The 23,895-nt window shown below is 46.2% G+C and overlaps 6 protein-coding genes across 6 annotated transcripts; 3 read left to right on the top strand and 3 right to left on the bottom strand.

Annotated features, from left to right (window-relative positions):
* Window positions 1–3,563: 3,563 nt before the first annotated feature.
* On the bottom strand, window positions 3,564–5,203 carry BO87DRAFT_302648 (cytochrome P450; the record flags this gene model as incomplete). Its single annotated transcript, XM_025619211.1, has 3 exons — window positions 3,564–3,756; window positions 3,809–5,076; window positions 5,153–5,203. 3 exons carry the CDS (start codon window positions 5,201–5,203, stop codon window positions 3,564–3,566), a joined length of 1,512 nt encoding a protein of 503 aa, XP_025482692.1.
* A 1,167-nt stretch (window positions 5,204–6,370) lies between these two features.
* Window positions 6,371–7,327, top strand: BO87DRAFT_452087 (terpenoid synthase; the record flags this gene model as incomplete). The annotated part of the gene is made up of 1 exon (XM_025628485.1): window positions 6,371–7,327. One exon carries the CDS (start codon window positions 6,371–6,373, stop codon window positions 7,325–7,327), a length of 957 nt encoding a protein of 318 aa, XP_025482691.1.
* Window positions 7,328–7,590: 263 nt separating this feature from the next.
* Window positions 7,591–10,429, bottom strand: BO87DRAFT_353679 (fungal specific transcription factor domain-containing protein; the record flags this gene model as incomplete). The annotated part of the gene is made up of 7 exons (XM_025621248.1): window positions 7,591–8,956; window positions 9,022–9,132; window positions 9,199–9,743; window positions 9,859–9,986; window positions 10,053–10,112; window positions 10,182–10,290; window positions 10,355–10,429. The coding sequence occupies 7 exons, from the start codon at window positions 10,427–10,429 to the stop codon at window positions 7,591–7,593; spliced, it is 2,394 nt and encodes a 797-aa protein (XP_025482690.1).
* A 4,635-nt stretch (window positions 10,430–15,064) lies between these two features.
* On the top strand, window positions 15,065–15,796 carry BO87DRAFT_423532 (uncharacterized protein; the record flags this gene model as incomplete). The annotated part of the gene is made up of 1 exon (XM_025627173.1): window positions 15,065–15,796. The coding sequence occupies one exon, from the start codon at window positions 15,065–15,067 to the stop codon at window positions 15,794–15,796; it is 732 nt and encodes a 243-aa protein (XP_025482689.1).
* A 1,266-nt stretch (window positions 15,797–17,062) lies between these two features.
* Window positions 17,063–19,271, bottom strand: BO87DRAFT_329370 (Hsp70 family protein; the record flags this gene model as incomplete). Its single annotated transcript, XM_025620256.1, has 7 exons — window positions 17,063–17,408; window positions 17,465–17,570; window positions 17,632–17,794; window positions 17,847–18,382; window positions 18,483–18,527; window positions 18,593–19,125; window positions 19,217–19,271. The coding sequence occupies 7 exons, from the start codon at window positions 19,269–19,271 to the stop codon at window positions 17,176–17,178; spliced, it is 1,671 nt and encodes a 556-aa protein (XP_025482688.1). The 3' UTR covers window positions 17,063–17,175.
* Window positions 19,272–20,194: 923 nt separating this feature from the next.
* Window positions 20,195–21,496, top strand: BO87DRAFT_452068 (uncharacterized protein; the record flags this gene model as incomplete). Its single annotated transcript, XM_025628484.1, has 1 exon — window positions 20,195–21,496. One exon carries the CDS (start codon window positions 20,195–20,197, stop codon window positions 21,494–21,496), a length of 1,302 nt encoding a protein of 433 aa, XP_025482687.1.
* Window positions 21,497–23,895: the final 2,399 nt, after the last annotated feature.

Below are 23,895 nucleotides of genomic sequence, written 5' to 3'. Positions count from 1 at the left end.
GGGCTAGCTCATGCAGCGTCCGTACTTGGAAATGATATGAGTTCAGCCTGCCCAGTCCTTGCTTGTCGGTCATTTTCACAACTCTGGCTGCAGCTCTCCGTACAGGATTGTGGCTATTTGGAATTGCGATCATCATTAATGATGCAATATACATGCTGCCCAAGCATGATCATTATTCCTGGTTTGGATAGTGCAGCTTGTAGGGGCACTTTCTCTAATATCTTAGTACATGTTGTCCATTCGGATACTCATGTTTCTGTAAAGGATTCCCTTGCGTACTGCATGGCTCCCTGCTTGAAGAAATTCCTGATGGTTCCTTCCCACATTCCTGGAGTCAAATATGCGTAAGCATCTTCTACGCCGACTCGACAAAGGTTAACAGGCTTAATGTGATGATTTTTTTACTCCTCCTCTGCTATGGGGATGTTGAGTGTGCGTGTGTAACCCACATTTTGACGTTCTCACATTCGGGAAGGGGACCGCTTGGCCTGCCCGTGGATACAAGCTCACATGGCCTTTGCCTCATGGAATGTGGACGCTTTTCGGCGGAATAAAATCTCTCGTGTATGGTGAGATGTTCCAAGCACGATGCAGGGTAAGTCTCTGTTACATTCATTGCATGTGGTTCAGCTCCCTTGTAGCGACATGACGACATGTCCCATGTACGGCGAGGTTGTGTGAGCACGATGCAAGGTAAAGTACTAGACTAGCTCCCTTGCGGTGAGATGCATCATGTACGTTGAGGCTGCCTGAGCATAATTTATGGTAAGTTTCAGTTGTAGCCATGTCATACGGTTCAGTGCGGACTGGTGGTGTACAGGGCACAGGGAGCTGTGTTTTAGATAAGCGTAAGGGGCCTAATGGTATCCCACTATATAGAGTGACAACCTTGGGGTCTTAAGATCCCCATACTTTGTATCAAGTACTAATAGACAAACAGAACTCAAAAAAAAAGATAAGCTATACGCGTCATCGGATTGTACGGTCCTTTTTTACCTATGATCACGGTTTCCTGTCCGCAAAGAATAGACTTTATGACTCGCGAAGGCCACTTTTCAGATCTTCATCAAGACGGACTATAATTTCCGCAAACTAAGCTACGGAAAATATTTTCGTCCTCCTTGCAAGAAAGATTATCGACCTTGCAGGCGTCGCCGGATCCTGCAAACCATACTTTCACCATTCTGGACAGTGCCTACGGAACAGCCGTTCTATCGGACTTGATTCACAATGTTCTGCAGTCCCAGCGAACATCGAACGGGGACCCAAATTGCAGTGATATAATTACCCCTTTGCTCACTTGCGCGAAGGAAGAGGTCCCGGGGAGGGGCGGCAGAATACAAAGGAAACTGTTGGATTCACAAGACACTGGGCTTCCGACCGAGTCCCTTACGTCCCCGGGGGATTCTGCAAGTACATGCGGGTACCGACAACAACGTACACGGCCAATCCTTTCTGTGGTGCGGTGACAGTCATAGTAACCGATCAACAAGCTCCTCAGACACACAGTCTTAAGGATTACGAGTCCTCCGCCTCCTCTGGCAAGGCCTAATGGTAATAAATGGTGAGATACGGTCCCTTTTTCTTCGTATAAGAAAATGAAAGCCAGGCCTGATGGTCCGTGGCAACGTCCAAATCCTTGCCAGGACTGGGCTATAGGTCAGCCGAAGGGTACCGAAGGACGAGAAACAGGGGAAAGAGGAAATGTAGCAAGCCGCAACATTACTTGCTAGTAGGACTTGAGATTATTGGTGTAGGCAGCAGACTGATTTTGTATACCATGACGCTGAAAGAAGGCAGCCAACGCGTTGGCGATTCTCATTTCCGGATCCCCGTGAGAGGGTAGTATAACTTCGGCTTGGGGTGAGGTTTCCCCGGACTCATCTCATAGTTTAGCAGACATGGCATACGTGTTTCTGGATCTCCAGGCTGAGTCGGTCTGTCGGGGAGAGACCGCTTGCCTTCAACGATGCATAAGTCCTTCCACAGCTGGCGGAGCATCTGCAACCCTTCCAGAGTCTCTTGGTCGGTAACCATACCACTCAGAGCCCAGTGTTCGGTTATATTTGTTAAAGTGACTTCTACCTCAGCAAAATACACCTTGATCCGGGTCTGGAGAGGATTGATTAGGTCGCAGGAAGCAAAGTAAAGATCTGCTATGCTCTGACGCTGCATGTGGGTTCGGAGAAGCTGGCATGCGGCTTCGAATTGACATTTTTGGTCGATCTTTGCGATGGCAGCAATATAAACTGCGCAACGGATTGTCCAGTGACCCGCGCTTTAATTTCGGTGAGTCGTGATGTGAATTACTCACTGAGCAAGCCCCTGAGCGCCCTCAGTAAAGCAGCAATGTCTAAAACAGGAAATTTACGATAATGTAGAAAAAAGGTACGTATCGTGACATAAAACTAAGTCAGAGACATACCAAACACCATAAACCATAGAATAAAAATCCATAAACACTCATCATAATAAGAACATACATGCCCATACCCATACCCATATATCAATGCCTATATACATATATACTATCGACAACATATCCTAAACTCGGTAAAACATTTTGCTTCTTAAAATAGTACCCTGTTTGGGAATAGCTAACTATTAGTAGTTCCTTATAGTATTGGCTTGGGTAGCGGAGCCCTATGGGGAAGCCATAGCGATGCAAGTTTGCAGTGATTCGCTTGGCTTCAGATCTGCGAGCTGATTAGCCGCCGTGGCCATAGTATTCATCGGCAACGTTGAACCGAGATTGGGTCTAACAGACCAGATGTTGACGTTGAATGCCCTGCACTATCTGGGGTTGATCTGTAGACCTTAGTGGGATTATATAGCACAATACTCATCATGCTCAAATATTTCAAATGTAAGAGCTCGCCGATTATCTAATAATAAATAGTGTCGATGACTGAAGAGGTACGTGATATGTACCTGTTCTGTAGATCATCACGATGCGGGCCATACTGGTGATAGAGAGGAAGATGTTTGATGTGCGGCGATTAAGCCACGGACTTACAGACATCGGTTCATGGTCTGGTAGATTCCTACAGTGACTGTCCCGATATACATCGGTAACCGATTCAGTCCTGGAACTTTCTTGGCCTAACTCGTTCTCGTGAAAGATCGGAGAACCGGAAAAGATGTACAGACGTTGTCCGCTTTGGGGTCGATGATCTTCATTGCACAATTTTACGAGAACTCGACGCTTCAGTAGAACCCGAGGGTATATCGGATAGCGAACCTGAAGGCATACGTAATTTGTAGCTTGGGTGATTTCGGTGGACAGTCTGAATGTTATCCCGGAACAAGTTAAACAGTGTCCGTTTGTCGCATCTGCTCCCCCCACCCCCCGGGGGGATACAGTTAGTGTAGGGATATCCACTGACAGTTGGGCTGTGCACCGCCGAATAGGATCCGACTGTAAAAGTAGGCCGCGGAGGTAGAGCCGTATAAAGTCTTTGTGAATGTGAATCTACACACCTAAGTTACATCAAATTATCAAGACTAAATGTCATCACTGCATTATCACTGTCATCATGACTAGCCACTTCTCATAAGCGTCATTACAACGACATCATATCATAGTCAGATGCTGGCCTTTCCGCCCTAGATACCCGCACCATGAGTGGCGGCACATCCCATGTTCCCCATGAACGAAGACCTGTGAGCCAGGAGCCGGTATCATCAGACGCAAGTTCACAGTTGAACTCTGTTGCAAATTTGCAGAATATTACCTTTGTCATGCCATATGCCATGCTATTCACTTATCAACTAATGCTCATGTGTGATGAGTAATAGGTCAACTCACTCTTGGCCAATACAACCCCGCGGTCCTGTCGAAAAGGGATGGAATGCCGCTCTATTATCTTTCTGATATGGGCCCTCTGCACCATCTAGCCAGCGATCAGGAATAAATTTGTCAGGGTTCCAGAAGTGGGTGGGTGAATGTGTGACTGCAAAGATGGGAATATAGACCCGCATGTTTCCTGCGACCCATCGACCGGCTATGCGCGCCCCGCTCGCAGGGGTAACACGATGCATAGCTCCGGGGATCGGGGGAAATATTCTTAGAGCCTCCTTGATGCAGGCATCTAGGTAAGCAAGATTCGATACTGATTCCAGAGATACCTGGCTCTTATCGTGGAATGCTGTGCGAATCTCATTTTTAAGACGTGCGAAACACTCAGGGTGCTGAAGGAGGTATGCGGTCAAGGCTGTCATGGTGGTCATGGTCATTTCTGCTCCTCCAGTCATCATTATGTGGGCATTGGCACGGATGTCTTTCTCAGTCAGGGACAAGTTGCGACTGTTGCGAAAAGTAAGGCCGATGAGGTCAGGTTCGTCGCTCTGAGTACGAAGTCGATGGTCTATGAGGTCATTCGAAGCCTTGAAATAAGCCTTGCGGCGCCACTTCGACATCCAGGGTATAGTCGAGCGGAACAGAAGGTTGATCCAGGAGAATTCGGCGAGAGCTGATAGCAAAGTCGCGACCCGTACCAACCTGGGCTGGCTGTGTACCCACGTTCTATGTGCTCCTTTTCGCAGGACTCCCAGTTCTTCACCAAATTGGAAATGCCCAACAATCTCAAAAAGCGTATGATGGAATAAATCGCGTATATTGATGGTATTTCCTTCCATGCCGGAAAGGGTTTCGACGAGAACGTCACCATACTTGGCTAGGATTGGCTCCTGACGGGCTAAGGCTCGTCGTGAAAATGCTGGCGCGTAGGCTCGCCGAATCCTTGGATGATCTGTCTCATCGGCTGCTAGTATAGATGGCCGATTGTCATCGTCTTCAAGATATCTGAAGAAATCGGACCCACTCTTCATACTTTGTGGCACCGTGGGTGAACTGCTATATATATCCTTCCAGGCTTGCTCATCGATAAAGCTCAGCTCATTAGGAGCGACGCGTACGACTGGTCCATACTTTAGATGAAGGTTATGGAGCCACTGTGCTTGTATCCCCTTCAGAGAGGCGTAGGTTACGGGGATCCTGCTGGCGGCTAGCGTCCGCGGGCCGGGAAAGTCTTTCAGTGGATGGATTAATAGGTTATACGTAACCACCGACAAGTACTATAGGCCACTCTCGAACTTAGCTCTCTCGATGGCTTATGCAACTTCTCGGAAATAACAGCCTTTCAGAACATACGAGGAGTATTCCTGTTGCCACAAGAATGCTTATCGCGTTTTCTGCCGCCATCTTTAGCCCTGAGATAATATGCGCAGATTCTTTTAACAACTCATGAAGAAGCTGTCTGAAGATGTAAGGTAGGTAGGGTGAGAGACAGAGTGAATATTGCAGGATAGTGGACTGACTGCTCCGTCAAAGGCTGCTCCGTCAAAGAGGGGGGCTTGACCAGATATGCTTGAGCCTGAATAACTGCACCTTAATAAGACATTGGATGTCATCAATATATAATTTACTAGTGATAACTTCATAACAGGACGAACTAGGGATGTGAATAGGATACTGCTGTGAGATCGTGCAACCAAACACATCATTCTCTATACTCCTCTATACCCCTTGCAGAAAATACCACTGTGACCACAAGAGGAACGGGATCCTACCATAATCCAGGGCGGTATAGCACCATTTAATCACAGTGCTCAAATAGTATGGATGCAGCTCTGTCATACAAGACTCTGTACACCAGTGAGGTCAATCGCAAACCCCCTTGCTTAATCCGACCGCAAGAGTCATGCTGGTCGAACCACGATAATCGTCACTATTAAGAGAATCAAATCTGATACATGATTTATTCTTGATTATAATAATCAAGTGTGGGAAAAAATGTAGATACGAAGCACATTTCATCACGGAAAATCTTTGTGGCTTGGCGACTTACATCAGAAAGAGCCTCCATCGACGGCAACGATCACCATGTTGAGAGAAGATGCATATCTATAGATAGCCATGGCCCAACACTTGCTGATCATTTTCTGTTCTCTGTATGCTCTGCATTTACTATATATTAAAATCCTCACATGAACTCCACACAATGGCCCAATTAATTTCTTCACATAATATCACACAGCATAGCCTTTTCTGCATGTCTACATTCTATCCACAGTATCCCTCACCACTTGTCCACTTGTCAGTGCAACACAGCTGCATGTATATCCCTGAGTTCACTCCAATGCCAGTTGTATCGAAGGACCTGGCAATATTGAATTTTATCAAAGCGACAGACACCATTATTGTCTCACAGAGTGCGCGATCAATCCGATATGACAACCTCATGACGTAGAGAAATCCTCTCTGCGAAAGTCTCCAATAGTACCGATGATTTACATTATAGTATATAGCTTTCCAACACCTATAAATACCTCCCAAAAACCCATTAATCATCAGCATCGCACTGCAACAATGACAAAAGTCCAACCCTCAGTATCACCCGATGACTTCCTTAAAATCATTTTACCCTTCTTGAAAGAAATCCTCCCCAATATCCCCCCCTTCGCGCCCGACGAAGCCTTCAAAAACGAAGTCTTCAACAAATTCGCAGCCGCCTCCGGCCTCCCAGAAGACACCATCCCCCACTTCGTCGACACAGGAAAAGTCCTAGCACGATGCTTCTACCCCAGCCTTTCCCGAGATTTACAGATCTCCATAGGAGTCCTAACAGCATACGTTTTCTCGATCGACGACCAATGCGCAGACCCCGAATTCCGCGAGCAGCTTAAACCCTGTCGCACCGTCTTTCTTGGCAAATCCAGCACCAATCTGCAATACATCAAGGGCCTATACAAAACCCTCCACGATATAGTTAGCCAGTATGAATGGTATGCTGGCGACATGATCATCAACTCAACCATGGACTTTTTGAGCATCAATATCGTGGAGGCAGAACGGACAGGTGAATTCGTGGTCTCTCCTTCTACCAAGTTGTTTCCGGACTTCTTGCGACGGAAAAGTGGTATTGGGGAAGCTTATGCGTTTTTCTATTTCCCCAAGAGTGACTGGAAGTTGGGGGATTACTTTACGTTGATCCCTGATATAGCGGGGATTATTGAGCAGTTGAATGATGTGTTGTCTTTTTATAAGGAGTCTGTTTTGGGCAATGAACCTGGGACGTGGATCAGGCAGACTTCTGTTTGCAGGGGGATTTCTGAGTATGAGGTTTTCCAGGAGAGAGTGGATCAGTGCTTGGGTAGTATCCGGAGACTGCGTGCTGCATGTGAGGGAAATCCGAGACTGCTAAAGACAGTCAACGAGTTTATCAATGGGTATCCTCTATTCCATCTTAACGCGGGGAGGTATAAGCTGGATCAGTTTGGCAGTTATGACGGCTGGCTGAATGAGAAAGCCTTTGGTGGAAATTAGAGGACTCGATAGACCAAAGCATTTAGGATCAATTGAATGTAAGGGTAGTGGAACTTAGTCAAAGACTTCAATTCTTATAATAGTACACTTATGTCAACACCGTGAAGAGAGACTTTCATTGCAATCTGGGTGCCAATCACGGCTATATATAGAGACAGGGCCGTGATGCTCAAACTTTCACAGCAAGACTAGGAGACCGTCCGGGAGGCCTGATAGAGGGCAGCCCTTTGATTACATTCCTGATCACGAGGTGTAGGCAAGTGTCACACTTCCTCCAAGAAATAATCACTTATTTCCAAGCCGAGACTTAGATTAGGTGGGAAGAAAGACCCTATAATCTGCCCTGTGCTTGGATCATAAGGAAGGCCCTCATCGTAAGTATCCTGAGCGTTGGTATCCTTGTCCGTTTGCATCAGACCAGGACTTTCTGGAGAAGGTTGGCACTTTACATGGGCTTCCAGAGAATTCGACGAACCGAAAAACGGTGAAGGACTGCTTCCAAATTCACTGGGGCGCGGGTCTGGAGTAGACGAAAGTCCGGTCGGTCTAGGTCCAGGCAAAACAGAAATGCCGACATCACTTGGGATAGGGTGAATAGGTAAATTCACTCCTGCATATTGTTCGATACGGCGTAGAAGGCATTGGCATAGTAAGCGAGCTTTCTCTGAGGCTGCGTTGGTCTTTGCTAGTATAGCAAGCCATTGAAGGGCTCTTTCAGTCGCCTTAGAAACCATCGAAGCCTTCTCTGGAACGTGACAAACACCAAAAGACAGCTCTATTAAAAGGACTGTGGTTGCTTGAACAAGGAAATGCAGTATACACCACCACGGTGACATTCTGTACAGTGCAGCAGCATCTAGTCCTTCGGGAAATAGCCTCAACATATGGCAAGCCGATTCCACGCACTCAGCTGCTGTTCTGTGACAGAAATCCTGCATTTTCTCATCTGAAACCTTGCCTTCTTGCTCCGCAGTATTAGGACGGCGAAGACATGGCCGTGTTATGCCAATTTTGGTGCTATAGAATAAAAATGCCAGGCTCATCCGGTGGGTAGATATTGAATGAGTGACCTGTGAGGACTGTGTTGATGTAAAATCATAATCTTTAGGAAGACTCAAAAGCCAAGATTCGATGTCAGAGGTGAGACCTTGTATAGCAAACTCTATCCCTATCCAAGATGTGCGCGCTGCTCCGGGACTGTAGAGCTTGGTTGTCATTTTCTTTGATATCAGCGTGAGCAGAATGACATGGAGGAAGTGCAATGATCCACAAGGAGGACTGGCAGTTGCGCCTGTAGCCTTTGGGGTAGCTATCGAGTGTTTGGCCTTCAGATCAAAACTTAAACCGTTGCCTTCAGTCCCGTGTGACAGACGGAGGCAGTTTATCACTTCATCCCTTTCGAAATTCTCTTCGTCAACTGGAACAGGCAGGGGTATTGTATATATAGTATCATCTATGAAAGACGGCCGTCCTGTGACCATGCTAAGTCGGTGATCAAGCATGTAAAGGGACCACCATACGCGATATCGGATCTCCCTGGAAGTATCCGAAGCCGACTTGCTCATGTTGCGCAGATGCAATCCAAGACCAAGGGCTCCACGAACAGCACCCCCACAAATTCTCCAAGCACTTGAATCATTCGTAAGCACTGGCATGTATAGGTGACTTGTATATACGGACATAGATGTACGTACCGGTTGATATGCCCCAGAGAAAGCATGTACAAAGCTGTTAGCCCTTCCACTTGTAGTTGCTGTAGGTCAGGATGGTGAAAACCCCCGTTATCCATACTCAAGACCGTTGCTCTTGAGAAATACAGCCAGTGATTATTCTTGTTCAATTGCCATTCTGCTTCAGAGATATAAGCATACCTAGCAGCGATTGCAAAGACTACGTTCAAGACTGCGAGCCACTTGTTTCCTGGGCGTAAATTGGCATTGTTGAAGAATGCACGGAACTGTGCTCCGAATGGCGTGGTTCCAATGATTGGAAAAGAAGGATGCACCCGGTCCAAATAGCAGTTATAGAGCTTTGAAGCTATATCCTTCGACGGCAGTGCATAAGGCTCTTGTCGCTCGATACTTGGTAGCTCTTGATCATCAACATGGTAATTCGAAGCGGATATAAGACTATCATCAGAGTTTTGCAGCGATATAGATTCTTTAGGAGTCCCACATCCAGTCCCATCGTTGACATTTCGGCCTAATGAATGTATCCACGCAATTTCGGAGCTTTGGCCAATGTAGCCCGTAGCCTGGGAAACTTCGTCCTTATTGAAGTCTTCACTGATACAATCAACGTAGTGGCTGGAGTCAACGAATGGTGGCAACTGGGAGTTGGGAGTTGAAAGAGGTCTTTGATTTCCGAGGAAGGGTGTTTGCCCATCAGGGAACAGGGCAGGACTGGAAGACTCCTCCTACTTCTAGTCAGTATAAATCTTGGAGTAGACAGAGCGAAGTGGAAATAGCGGGCTCGATCGGAACAAGAGATATGGCTAAGGCTAAAGAGATGCGAGGAGTCTGTGTCTGTACCACTGTCAATGCCAGGTTCATCAGCTGCTCATTCGTAAGCCCAAATCTGTTGCTCAGGTTCTTCAAAGCGTCTTCGTAAGTCCGTATTTTGGCCTCCAAACTAGCCAATTGCCTTGGTGTACCAATTCCTCTAAAATCAGTTGAGGATCTAGCTAGTCAGATGAAAACACACCTCTTGGATTTCTCCCTTTTACCATCTGTGTAGCAGCAGATGATGCCAGCCTCACGGCAGTTGCGACAACCAGACTTATCCCCTGTGCACTTTGTCTTTCTCTGTCTGCAGGATTCGCATGCTCGGCTCACGTGACGACGATGAAATCTACCAGGGGTTGAGAATGTTTCCAAGCCTTCTGCTAGCCTAGGAATTGCCATCTTCCTGCTAGTCAAAATATGCTCCGCTCGGTGGGTGGACACCGCATGAGACGCATTGCCCTTGAGATCCTCGGTTAAATTCCGGAATTGAAGATAGAGAAGAGGGTAGTCGGATGGTCCTCACCACATCGCTGTAGTTGTGTGAATCGGTAGAGGATATCCTGAAGTTTGCTTGTTCTGGCCAAGGTGGATACTGCATTGTGTGGTGGAGGTTTAGGAATGAAGTCACAATCCTGTCCAGGCAATCATTAGTAGCTATTCTGTAGTAGAACCCTAAGGAGCTCATCTTGATGTCACCCATTGCTGATACCTTAAAGGGCTAAACAATTGAAGGATGATACACCAGAATACTTCAAGTGAAGTAGATAATGTTTACGGAAAAGAGTAGCTGAGCTGAGGGTGAATATATAGTTTAAGACTGCGTTCTTCAACGAAAGTATGGAGATGTAACTTAGTCTGAAAGAGTGTGAAGCTAGTTCTCGAAAGAGTGATGTCTAATGGTTCAAGAAGAACCAAACCCTTAATCAGTTTCTCTCTCAACAGAATTTTACTAACAGAAAGCGCAGGTGGAAACCGCAGTCGTGGCTACCTTTCTCGTCTCTTTCCTTTTCCCACCAGCCGAGGATCGACCCGTCTGGTCTAGATGTTAGGTGCCAAAGTATTGACCGGACAAGCGAGAACTCTAATAGGCCCGAAATATGCAATGATGCGTATTTTAAAAGGACAGAATCAGTATCAGTTCGTTTTAATGAAGTGAAGGTAGAGCCCTGCCAACCTGGGAAAACTGACAGATGCAGACAGTGTATTCTCCATGATCAGCTAATTTCTCTATGGGTATTGCTTGCTTCAGTTGTAACCGCAAAACCCTATTCAACTGGCTAGAAGGCAGTGTTATGTAGTGAAGCTTGACGGGTTGGGCCAAGATCGAATACGGAACAGTTCATCGTTGTATATAGGCTGTCAACAGACGCGTTGGGAGTGGGAGATGGGCCCACGAGGATGCTTTCGCCATCTTCATTGGACCAATAAACAGCAGAACAATGTGCTCACCTTGATCGTCTCCTTTAGAGAACCACGGTCGACCCCATTAGGGTCTGCACAGCATGTAACGTTCTCAAACTTTCTCCGTTTTGTTAGCCGGTTTGGCCAAACTCTGGAAATGTCCCAGAGGATTTAACTTTCCCCTGCGCAACTGATACGCATACAGAATGTATTTTCCACTCCACGGATGTGTGACATACTACAATCCCCAGTCTATCAAGGTGCTTATTCGGACCCGATCTGCCGAAAATACTCCTGTATCCGGTTTATTCTCCCCTGGGTCAGTTACATGCAGCGGCGTAGGATGGTAGATGGTCCAAGAATATCCGCGTACACACCATGAAGATATCTCTTGACTATGGATACAAACTGGCGACGCCTTTCGAAAATAAGATAACACTAAATACATCAGTGTCAGAAAAGCAGATATGTTAAATGTTCCTAGAGAAGGAATACCCCTCGAAATGATCAAAGCTTTGTCATCATGTATCGTTCATGACCTGTAGGCGGATGGATCTATCATGAGATGTATATATGGTGAATACTAATAATTGAGCAAATAAATCATAATTTGAAATACGTTTTTTAGCGGAAAAGGTTTGTGTGGAGGTACTAGTAGAGAAAAGAAGAAATGATCTTGAGAATTGCTTACTGTTGTCCGCTGGATGGATGGTACAATGCACACCCACCCCCATACTCACTAGTTTCCAGGCAGCTACATATAATGAGCAGTACTACAGTGAAATTCAAGCGAGAGATACACTATCCGTAAAACCGTGACATGTGATATTACCACAGCATCTCAATCGCTTCACGAAACAGCCTGTTAGTCCATCATTGTGGCCTTTCAGCCATAAGAAATCTTCATTGACTGTTCACAGTCTTGAGCAGAATGTTCTATAGTATGAAAATTTCTGACTTTACGTTACACTCCCATCTTACAATTGAAGCATTCCTTTGTCGATTGTCACCCTCCACATTTACCTAGTCAGATGCTACATTATCATGCCACTTTCCATGTAAAGTATATTACCTAGTGCACGATGTCTGATCCACGGTACAGGGGCTGAGTTGAAGGCTCATGTTCTGCAACCTTGGTGCGCGTAAAAATGACGATGACATGAATCTGGAGTATTATGCAAGGCTTATCATCAAATTATAAACCCACTCTTATATGATATGTTTAATCAATGCCTGGGCAATTACACGTACAGAATGCGTCATCTTAGGTGATACTGATGAAGAAAGCTGAATCAGACAAGCATTATTTTATAAACCAAATTCGGGGACAGGTACATAATATCATCACAACCCAACAAACAACGTGGATGATATATACCATCCTGCTATCATGTTATATCTATGTACTCATCCAGAACATATCACGTCAAGAAGCAAGTTCGTATCCAACCTGCCCAAATTACGCGGCATCCAAACGTCGCATATGCCTTGTTTGATGCCACCTTAATAAGATCTTATTTCCTGTCTGACGAAGGGGGTTTCAGGAGCAAGCTATGCACTCGTGGTGGTATAAAAGGTCCCTGAGATCATTGAAGGTGTGTCTAAAGAGTTTTTCAGGCGTGCCTTAACTTCAGGGCTTGAGCAGGGGCTTTCTCAGTTCCTTTCCAAGCACCTCCGGCCTTGAAATGCGTGCGTGGGCCGCTAAATTCTCGTGATCCTCCCATCCACTCGGGACGATACATCTCAACTCAGTCTGGACTACAATGGTGAATCATCTGGCATGCCGTCAGAGATGGTACAAGACTGAACAACAAAAGCCTGAAATCAGACCCGGGCTGTTGTCACTGTGCGTGCGTTGCAGCGCAATAAGCTTAAGTGATTGTTTCTTCCATGTTTCCAGAAGATCATTGCAGGGTAGAAAAATAGCGAATGTTCATGGCGGACGTTCCAAATACGTCTTCTCTGAATGGAATGCGTCAGGCAAGACCTGCTTGTGCTATGGAGTCTTCGCTCACGCCCACAACAGTGGCTCCGAACATGTTTCCCTCTGGCAAGAAGTGTTCCATATATCTCGTCGCACGGTAATTTCAGCTGAGACTCTGAAAATTCCTCTCGCGTCATCCTGTAATATTGACATGTGAATTTACGCGCTATACTTGAAAATGTTTGGACAAACTTCGTTACCAGCAGCCTCGATGAGATGGAATATATAGACACAGAAGACATTTTACCTCGCTGCCATAGAGGGAAATTCTACGACTTGTCCAAGCGACCGGCTTATTCCCATAAGCATGGCTTCGCATCATCCTGTATGATTCCTTTGGCGAGTTAATGAAAATAAAAGGCGTTCCGCTTCTTGAGATGGCCAAGGGCCTGCATGGTCAGTACCGGAGTAATGGAATTTACGAGCTGGAAAACCATGAAACGGAATGGGAATCATTCAGACCATTGCTTCGTCTTCGAACGTTTACCCCATTAACAATTCTTAGCACAAGGGATCGATAATATGATATGAACTTTAGCCCTATGAGAGTATTTGTATGCTCGACACCGAAGGCTGCATTATCAACGCAATGCCATCAGACCAGCATTCTGCATTATATGGACATTCAAAGGTCGTGTTCCTACAATTGACAAATCTTTCCTGAGTGTTGTGTTTGCCATGATAGATTTGGACTGGGCATACTGTTACTGGTTGACTCTTGTGTCTGCTATACCCGTCATTGACATCACCTATCTGGATCATGACACAGATTGAACGGGCGGAAAACCCAAGAGTATCTAGGAAATACGCACAAGTGTCGCAGTAATTTGAGTCACTAAGAATCAGAAACACCCATATAGGGCATTACGTGGAAAAAGATTGGTTTGATCCAACATGATGTGGCTATAAGAATGCAGGTTATATCAATAATGTGATCCCCAGGGTAGATATCTCTCAAGATCAAGGAAAGATCTGACAGAGCATCGTGAATCCCTTGTACTGCTACAGATGACTATAGTTCCTGATACGGGGGACTTTGGTATAGGGACGAGAGCAAACGAGGGTGTATCATGCCATGCTCACAGCTTCCTATCTTCTTCGATGACCATAGGCAAAGCTGATAGAGCTTTCATCCAGAAAAGGCACCACAGGAGCCAGCTTGAAATGTCTAGCCAGTCGCAAGTCCTAATGACCATGACCTGTCAATGCCCTTAGAAAGTCTCTTCCATGAGAGAGCACTGGGAAAGATGCATTCTCCATTCTGGTAGCTTCCGGCAACATAAGGACGGAGTGAGCGATCTCAGGAGAAGTATCCCGGCTTTGTACAGCCACTGTTGCTATTCTTCTATGTGGCATATCTAACCAAATGACTCCTATTGCTGCCGGTGACGATATCACTACGCTTATAGTCCCTGGCAGAAACCGAAGTGGCCAAATTAGTTGCCGAGTCAGTATGTCATCAAAATCTATTTTCAGCCTGTGAATCATAATGACCCTTGGATGGAAGGCAAAATCTGTGAGTTGAAGAACTATAACGTCTATTCTAAGTTTTTATTGTTCAGATTTCCGAGTATACCTCCTACAAGTTTCAACAGTCTATTCGACATTCATCATCTGAACGCTTCGACCTATTTATCTACTATACTAGCAATTTTATTGCTTCATACTACAACCACACAACCATCCATTTCATCAGATACGCCACTGGAGACTATACAACACTACTAAATTCCCGCCTGAAACATCTCAGACGCTGAATTCCCTAAAGAGCTCCTTTGTAGAGGAAACTCTATCCTCCCTCCACCTACTCAACAAAACATCAGTATCCATCTTAGATTAAACAACAAGATGGCTCCTATCCTTTTATACAACAATCTCCGCCACCCCTTCAAGTCCTTGGATCGCATCATCCACCCTCGCAAGGGCAAGGATAAGGGCAAAACCAGAGCCCAGCACGATTCATCATCAGCCCTAACACGACTTTTCGCCAACACTGAAGAGGATGAAAATGAAGAAGTGTCTGTCTCTCACATCACGGAGCCTACTTCTCAAGTTCTGGTCGAAGACCAAGATCCAGCCCTCGATACCCTCCTCCACACACTCTCCTCTACCAGAACTACCAGCACGTCTGACAGCTCTACTCTTCTTCCACTTCTTGCTTCTGCCATCGACACTCTATCGACCCACATCCAGAACCACAAAGTCAACACTCTTCCAATCTATACCTCCCTCTTGCGTCATATTGACACCTATATCGGCTATCTCATTTGGGATCATGAGATCCTTCTCACAGATGCAGAGATTATCTTTACTGCCTCCACGAGCCCAACTTCTGAACACCGACACAACATTATTCTCCAGCTGGAATCTGCCTACGTCTCAAACTACGAGACATGCAAGACGCTAATAAACCGTCTCAATCAACTAGTTGATATAGAGATGATCAAACGTGCAGATTGGATATTCCCTCGCCAGACTGGCTGGGTAGGGGTAAGGAGAGAAGTTATAAGGCTTGAAAGGTCTCTGAAAGAAATCAGATGGGCTGGCAAGTTGAGAGAAGTTAATTACGTGGATTACTAAATTCTTCATGCCCAACTTCTCTTCCTCCACTGCCTTTCCCGCTATACCTCTACCTTCCAACGGAAACACTCTCTCTTTCTATGCATCTTAAGACCCAACCCTTCCTCCTTTATTTGTCTCTTCCTCTATTATTCTTTCTATTACTACCGCAGTTGAGCGAGCCATATACTGGCTATCTCAGGGCGGGTGGTGGCAACCTTCTTATTACCTGTCTCTATCTTTATCTGTCCTTCTCTTTCCTTCTTTTTATTTTTTTTCTCCTCTTTTCCTTCTTCATTTTGTTACTACCTCAGTTGGGAGAGCCAAATATTGACTCTCTCAGGGCGGGTGGTGGGAACTTTTGTACCATATTTCTCATTCTCCAATGTCTCTCATTTCTATATTACTACCTCAGTTGGGAGAGCCACATGCTGGCTTTCTCAGGGTGGGTGGTGGGAAAGTCTTGTGCCTTTCTTTTCTTCTTTCCTTATACTCTCCCGTTTCAAGTTGAATCTGTTCAATTACCTATCCTGTTGCGTGATACCCATGTAGTTATTTATATTGACACATCGATTGCCGAGATGTCTTAAAATACATCTACAGAGTACAGTCCACGCCTGGATAACTACCTCCTTATACAAAGGCATTTGATAAAAGACGAGTAAGCCATGTCCCGGTCACTATCAACAATATATTCTTCAGCAGCTGCACTAGCAATGATAACAGCCATATTAAGCTGACATGCTACATAAAGAATGAACGTGGTATGATACAAAGAAGAATCTTGGAGTTCGGCCAAGCCCTGGGTTTTGTCGTGGTGTTTTGAGTGAGCCGGCGTAGCTGAAGACGCTTGTAAATGGTTGATGGTCTCTATTTGTTCAAGGCCCGGGCTTGGACAGCTGCGCACAGATATGAAACAACTGCGTGAGAGAGGTGACTTTAGAATAACTCCAGAATGGTTCGGGGTTTACCATGGATTTACCGGCACTGGGATTAAGTTAAGGTCCATGCTGCAAAAGAATGGCGTATGGGGCGACAGAAGAGAATTACACAAATAATGGATGCTTCATGGTAGTCCAAGATCATACAGTGCATGCTATTGCTTCTAGTTATAGGAAATTACTTCATTCTGGATACATAGATGATAATGAAAACGCTCCTGAAAGGGGAAAGTATACATTATACATTAGAATTAGAGAGTGAAAAAAGAGAAAAAAGAATAAAGAAAAAAGTAAAAAGAGGAAAAATAAAAAAAAAATAAAAATAAAAATAAAAGAAAAAGGGAGGGGAGGGAGGAAGGAGAATACAGATATGACGACAGAAAAAGAGCGCATCTTGGTGTATGAACCGATACTATAAGCAAAGAAAACAGTTTTGTCAAGAGTATGTTCTAGACCCTTTCAATGCCATGGTGACATATCCGTTACCATATGGTCCGCGGTGCCTACCTCCACCCACTCTTTGTCCGTTCGGATGCTCAACTTCCACCTCATACGCTCACGGACATCTTTGTAAACCGTCCACGATGCCAAGCACTCATACCAAAAGATTTTTTCGGCACCTGGGGGGTAATACACGCCGCGACGGGCTTCACCGGGAGGATTGAGCTTGAGCTCACCTATTACCAGGACACCTAAATGGCATTAGTTCGAAGATCCATGTATCTGGGGCCAGAGAGGTGCGACTGACGGTTCGGCATTTGCGTGAAACGACGGATAAGGACTGATTGTACACTTTGCCCAGCCTCCACAGCGAGCCACATGTGCACGCCTCCCTCATTACTTAATGCGCGGCCCTGCAGGAAGAGAGACAATCAGAAAGAGCAGACCCTGACATGGAATCAGAACGATGCGTACCGAGTCAATCACACGAAAAGCATGTTTCCTTGGGGGTTCAAGCCCTGTTGCAAGCATTTCGATGACGGGTGCAGCCAATTCGTAACCCCAGATGCTCTGGTACTGCACGTATTCAGAGACTGTACTGCCACGGAGCGTCAACCCGTAGGATACGGCAGTGACACTGCCATGAATAGGTTAGCACCGCGAAATCCGGCAAAGAGGAAGAAACCTACGCATCGCTGCCCTGTAGATGGCGCAGAGACGGTCGTTCGTCCTCATCAATATCCTGCAGGCGGCGTTCGATTTCGTTCCTCAGGTAGACTGACTGACTGAAACCACCCACGAGGACGATGTTGGTCACATTCCACACAGATATGTGGCGCAAAATGGCTTTCAGGATTGGTCTCACAATAGGATCGAATGCTTTGACGAGTGAAGCCCTGGTGAGAGTGAACTGATTGGTTTGCTCGTCAAATTGCTCTGATGGATTGTACTTCCATCTGGTCTTGTACTGCTGGGAAAGTGGGAGGTAAACAATCATATCCTCGTTGCCAGAGAAGCCATGCTTGGCGTCAATGGCCGCCTTCCAAGCCATGGAAGCCACCTGGCCCTTTGCGCATGGCAGACCAAGTTCCTCGCGGATGTGACCCATGAGCGATGTCTCTACCAAATGACTGCCGTGCTTCATCGTACTTTGCTCACTTAGCGGATGAAAGAGTAAGTGGTGTGCCTCGTTTGCCGTTGCGGATACGCGAAATGCAGTGTAATCCTGATCTTGGTCAGTTCAGGTCATTGATAGTTGAAGTCTCACCGAGAGAGAGGGCTAAAAAGAGGGAGGGTGGGTTGATAAAAGACAATGGTGCACTTACGCAGGTCACACCACCTAAATCACATACCAACACACGGTCTCCAACCTGGCACAAGGAAGATCAGCCAGTAATTCGGTGGCCATTTATGCGGTCATGATGCTACTGCTTACCTGAGCAAGACCTTCCTCCTCGAGTTGGTTAGCCACCCGTATAGCGGCTGCTTTCGCTTCTGAAGTATAAGAAACCTGGTCGTCGCCATTCTCGAAACCAGCCTCCCGAATCGCACTTTGCATCATTATCTCGCCCTCTACCGTCCAGCAGTCAGGCATTGCAAAGTACCAGTCAATTGGGGGGAGTCGGTCGAGCCCAATTTCTTGAATGACAGTTATATCGGCGATGAATGCCTTACGCAGGGCTTCCAGAAAGCCCTTAATAGCATCCTGGGGTTGAATGGGGTTTCTGCCGATTCCGGGCACCTTGGCATTTCCAAATATGTTCAAGTTCATTGACTCCGCTGAAGGGACCCCAGCAACCTGTAACTTTAGCAGGACCAGATGGCTATCTTGTCGACCTACTTCGCAACCCCACGCACGCAGATTATTGGTACCAGGATAATAAGAGACCCAAGTCGGGATGATTGAGTCGCGGCCATTTGGACGCCACTCCTTGATACTCCGGTTGTTCCCGTAATGATATGTCACGACTAAGAAGAGCCTTCAGTCCAGCACCGGGGTGGATAAGGCCAGCGCGCGGCGGCAGAGGGACAAAGGGGAAATAACTTTCCAATCACTCACCACACTTCGTCACGCCAAAATCAACTCCTGCAACAAGGCGTCGCTGATCAGCCATTGTGCGCAAGGAATCACGAATTCAGAAACAGTAGGGACAAAGATGATAGACTGCATGGAGAAATAAAGGAGGAAAGAATTAGGGCAAGATTGGAAGTGATAATTGCTATGATCTGACATGGATTGTCTGGAGCCGGTAACTGCAAAGAGTAGGCTCTGCCCTTTTTATAACCTTAGTCTCTTCAGGTTCTCCTATGCCAGCAGACTACCTATTATTTACTATAAGCCTGATCTAGATCGTCTACCGTGTCTCTGAATCTCCCGCTTTTGCCCGTCCTGCCCCTAGATCTCCTCTGTGTGGTCGTGTGTGTCTGTACTTGCCTCGGTGTGTAGAACTCTACCGCGTGTCCTGTGACCCACAAACTTCCTGGAGGAGTACTCCCCGTACAGAGAAGGTTTTTCAGGTATGACTAGGATGTTGAAAGCACAGAATAGATAGAACGCAAAGAAACTTCAAAGGGAAAAATGAAATGAAAAATAAATGGAAAACCAAAAAGGGAAATACAGTGACATTAAAATCAGGAGTGGTTGATGATCATAACGACTCAAACGATAATAAGACAATATGTTGCTGAAAGGAGATGTAAGAGGTAACACGAGAAAAGGAAAACGCCCGACCAAAAAAGAAAAAGGGAGGGGGGATAAAAAACGGTAAATTTGAAATAACTGGCCTCACAAAGAACACAGAAGTGGGTAAGAAATTGAAGAAAGAAATAATCTCCCAATAAAGAATGCTCAAAATACGAAACCTTAACTGAGCGGAAGGCAGGCGTTCCTGATCTGTCTTTTGACCTCTCTCTACTTCAATCCTCTCTCCCTATCACCTTGTCTGTTACGTGCAAGTCAAGTCTCCTCTACTTACCCCTACAACTTGATTTCCTGTCTCATAATTGTTCTCCTTCACCGGTCATCTACCTAGCAAACATGGGCAGGACGAAACAGGCCCGACAGCCTGAGCGAAAGAGTGAAGAGCGAACGCCCTGTCAGGATGACAAGTCTGAAACCCAAAATCGTGTCTACGGCCCCGGTAACTACTTCTTATCACGGGAAGAATACTACGATGTGCTGGCACAATGCAATTTGATGGAGGAGAATGCATGCTCCCAGCGATGCATCCTCGATCTCGTCAGTGCACGGTTCAACCATCTGGACTGCACCATTCGCACATGGACTCACGCATGGACACGTCGTGAATCGATGTCGCACCTTCAATCAGACGAAAAGCAGGACATCATCAATAGTCTTGATGGTTACTGTGTCCAGGAAGACTGGGACAGTATCCACCCTCTCCTTCCACCGGGAACCCGCGCGAATATGGGCCCGGTCTTAGGCGCTACAATGCTTTACCAATTCATCTTCTCTAAACTCATCGACTCTCCTTTTTGGTTCTTAGATGGAAAGATAAGCCCCACAGATGTTGATGGTGACCCGCAGTTTCACCTTCGTCTTCAATATTTGTACGAGAGAATCCGGGAAGCTTCTGTCTACAAGGCAGCCTGGTGGAAATCAGTCACTATCGGCGAGTGCAATGCCCGCAGCGCCTTCGATAACAATCCTGCCAATACAGGGCTGGCACAGGGTACCGCGGTTCAACGTAAAGCAACGGTGGAATCATTGACTGATGAGCTGCTTGGATGCCGGGTTTTTCAACTTCTTCTTCGTCCATTGGAGTATAAAAAGGATGTATCTCTTCGTCATGAACAGCTTCACCGAATCCTCCACGACGCTGTTAATACGATTCTCTACACTGAGGGAGGGATGTTCGGCAATACTACAATAGAACGGCTTCCGGATCTTCCTGTCTTCGTCCACGAGTCAGACAGAATGACATCCCATATGCATCACTTCACCAGCCCTCAGAATACTCCGAGTTTTGCGGCTTTAGATGGGGGTCGGACCCTGATAGTTACTCGCCCGGGCCTCGTTTACTCACAGATGCAAGCTCTGGGTCACGGTCGTATCTTCCCTCCTGAGCGAGTGGTCAAGGCGGAGGTGTTAGCGGAAGTGAAAAGGCCAACGAAGGAGAGGGTGTCTCGGAAAGGGTCAACATCCGGTGTTACGAAACCGACAAAAGGGAGAAGGGCCCAAAGAGCAAAGAAGCTCAGCGCCAGTCCCAGTGCAGCTGATGCCAAAGATAACAGCGGGGAACATGGAGAAGACAGGGAGGAAAGCGTACCTCTTGGGAAGCAGATGCCGCCGCGGAGGAAGACATTCTGGCGTCAGTGAGCGATATATGCCTTTAGTTTCTCTATGAATTGTTTCGGTAATTGCTGTTTTTTTTTTTTTTTTTTCTTTCAGTTTTGCTTCTCATGTATTGTATCTGTTGCAGGAGAGTCTTTTGAGATGTGATGAGCTTGCAGGTAATGGATCGTTGGATATAATTTCATGCTACTGTCTTCAAATATATCGCTCATTTACTTCATCATATACTGTGGTTTAGATCAATTCGAGCTCTAGAACTCTAAAGCATCATATGTGGATACAGGTATGTAGAACTAACATTGTTATGCTTCCTGTCGTTCCCTATGATGAGCACTGCTAAACCCCCCGTGAATGTCATGGGGTTAACCCGAGCGTTTCGCTTAGATGTCGCGACGAACAGTTAGGGGCAGGGCTTGCGAGGATTGATTGTTTGATTGTTTGATAATAATAATTATTATTAAGAGGTGTTTATTACCGAGAAAAACTTTCCTACTGGACGGTGCCTATCATACCACTGACTAATACAGTCCTATTAGAAAACCAGCATTCCCCCTTCATGCTTGTATAACCTTCTTTTGTCCTTCTGCTCTCTCTTTCCTGACTGGAATTCTATATCCGTTTTATTGCAGTAATACCATAACTAGCTAGTATCGGATGACTAAACCGACATAACATTACGAATAGTTAACTAGTTAACCACTAACTAATCGCTCGTCAGCAAGAAGTATTGCCCGACTCAGATAGGGCTGTTACTTTAAAGTCACCCGGACCCACTGAATACTCATATCGGAGAATTTTCGTCTTCAATAAACCGAAATATTCCTACATCCTTACCAGATTTGAGAAACATCGTTGCTGTCTTTTGATCGAATGAAATACTCTATATTCCCCCAATCCCTTCTAGGAATTAATAAGCGGGAAACCGGGCGAGTGCCTCTCCGGTGCCTATGACGTGTTGACCCGGTTTCAGATTTGCCGTCTATCCATCCATCCATCCATCCATCCATCCAGAATCTATACTAGGACTGGCGCTAGCGACGGGAAATATCCCCATATAAGCCGTTGGAAAGGCTAAGGGAAAAACCAGCGGGCTTTTCTCAAGCACGGTTGTGGAAATGTACAAACCGACCGTGTTAGGTGGGAATGAGCGAGATAGAGAGAGAGAGAGAGAGAGAGATAGATAGACTCCAGGCTTCAGACTAATGAATGCTCCTTCTCCCAGGAAGGGGGCATTAAGATGAAATAAGGTGGCTGACGCCCCCGTCTGATGCTCCGTCTCCAGATGCTGAAGGAGAATATGCTTTTACTCTCTGAGTTGGGGTCATTTGAATCAGGGGATTGTAATCGTCAGATTTGCAACAGCTGCACCTCCCGAGCAAGGGTGAAAAAACAAAACAAAACAAAAGTTAACACCTATTCGCATGGCGTGCTTATACGGACAGATTTGAAAGCATTCCAGGTTTAAACACGGGAGAAATATCAACAGGAATCGTAATAGCGGTGACCAGGAGAATTGACAGCTGCCATGGATCGACAGCATGGCTAACAACATGGTTGCTGATCTATAAGACTCTATGCATTTACCTCCTCCAGAGTATCCGTACCCAGCTCTTACATCGTTCAATACTTCTGAGACCTATACGAGGAGCGTGGAAACCTTCTTTTTCTGCTCAAGTCTGCTCACCGTTCTCCCTATTCGGTCCCGTTCATCTGGGGGCCTAGGGCTTCTTCCAAACATTGCTGGATGACGAAGAACCATTCGATCTATCACACGGAAGCCCAGGCCAGCCCACATGAAGTAGCACAAACTCCTGTCGAACCTTGTCGGAACGGGAAGCTGCTTGGTCATGATGCTACAGTCTGGTGAAACCCGCGACACCAATAATGAGTGTGGCGTCTGCCTCATACACTTCCCAAGGCCCCCAGAGATAAACATGCTTTTTGGCCTGTATTTTGAGGGCACCCCCCAAGTAAGCCAGTACCATCGCTACAACCCTTCTTTTGCTAGCGTTTCCCGGACCTTAATGAGCCCGAAATCGTGGCGTCCCTCCCGTACTCGCCTTCCCAGTTCAAAGAAAGTCTAGCTGACCAACAATTTCCCATGCAGAAGTGAGACTGTAAACCAGCCACAACCAAGTAACCAGATACTCCGTAATGTTTGCTTTCTGGAAACAAGCCTGTATTGTTTGTCGCAGCTCGATCTAGAATGGCATATCCCATCAAGCCTGCCATGTTCTATTGACCCCGACAGTGTGCAAGCTAGACGGTGAATTAAACATAAAAGTCGACTTTGAAGAGTAAGATCTAGGGATGGGTTAGTGATCAGATTTCTGGTCTCATTCAGTGTATGTCTGCTTACACTCACCCAGTCACCCTATCTTCCGTGCCCCGCGCCCACAACTTCACAATCATGAGCTTTTTGC

Source organism: Aspergillus neoniger, assembly GCF_003184625.1.
Source record: "Aspergillus neoniger CBS 115656 unplaced genomic scaffold BO87scaffold_7, whole genome shotgun sequence".
Lineage (NCBI taxonomy): Eukaryota > Fungi > Ascomycota > Eurotiomycetes > Eurotiales > Aspergillaceae > Aspergillus > Aspergillus neoniger.
This window is presented reverse-complemented; position numbering and strand designations above follow the sequence as displayed.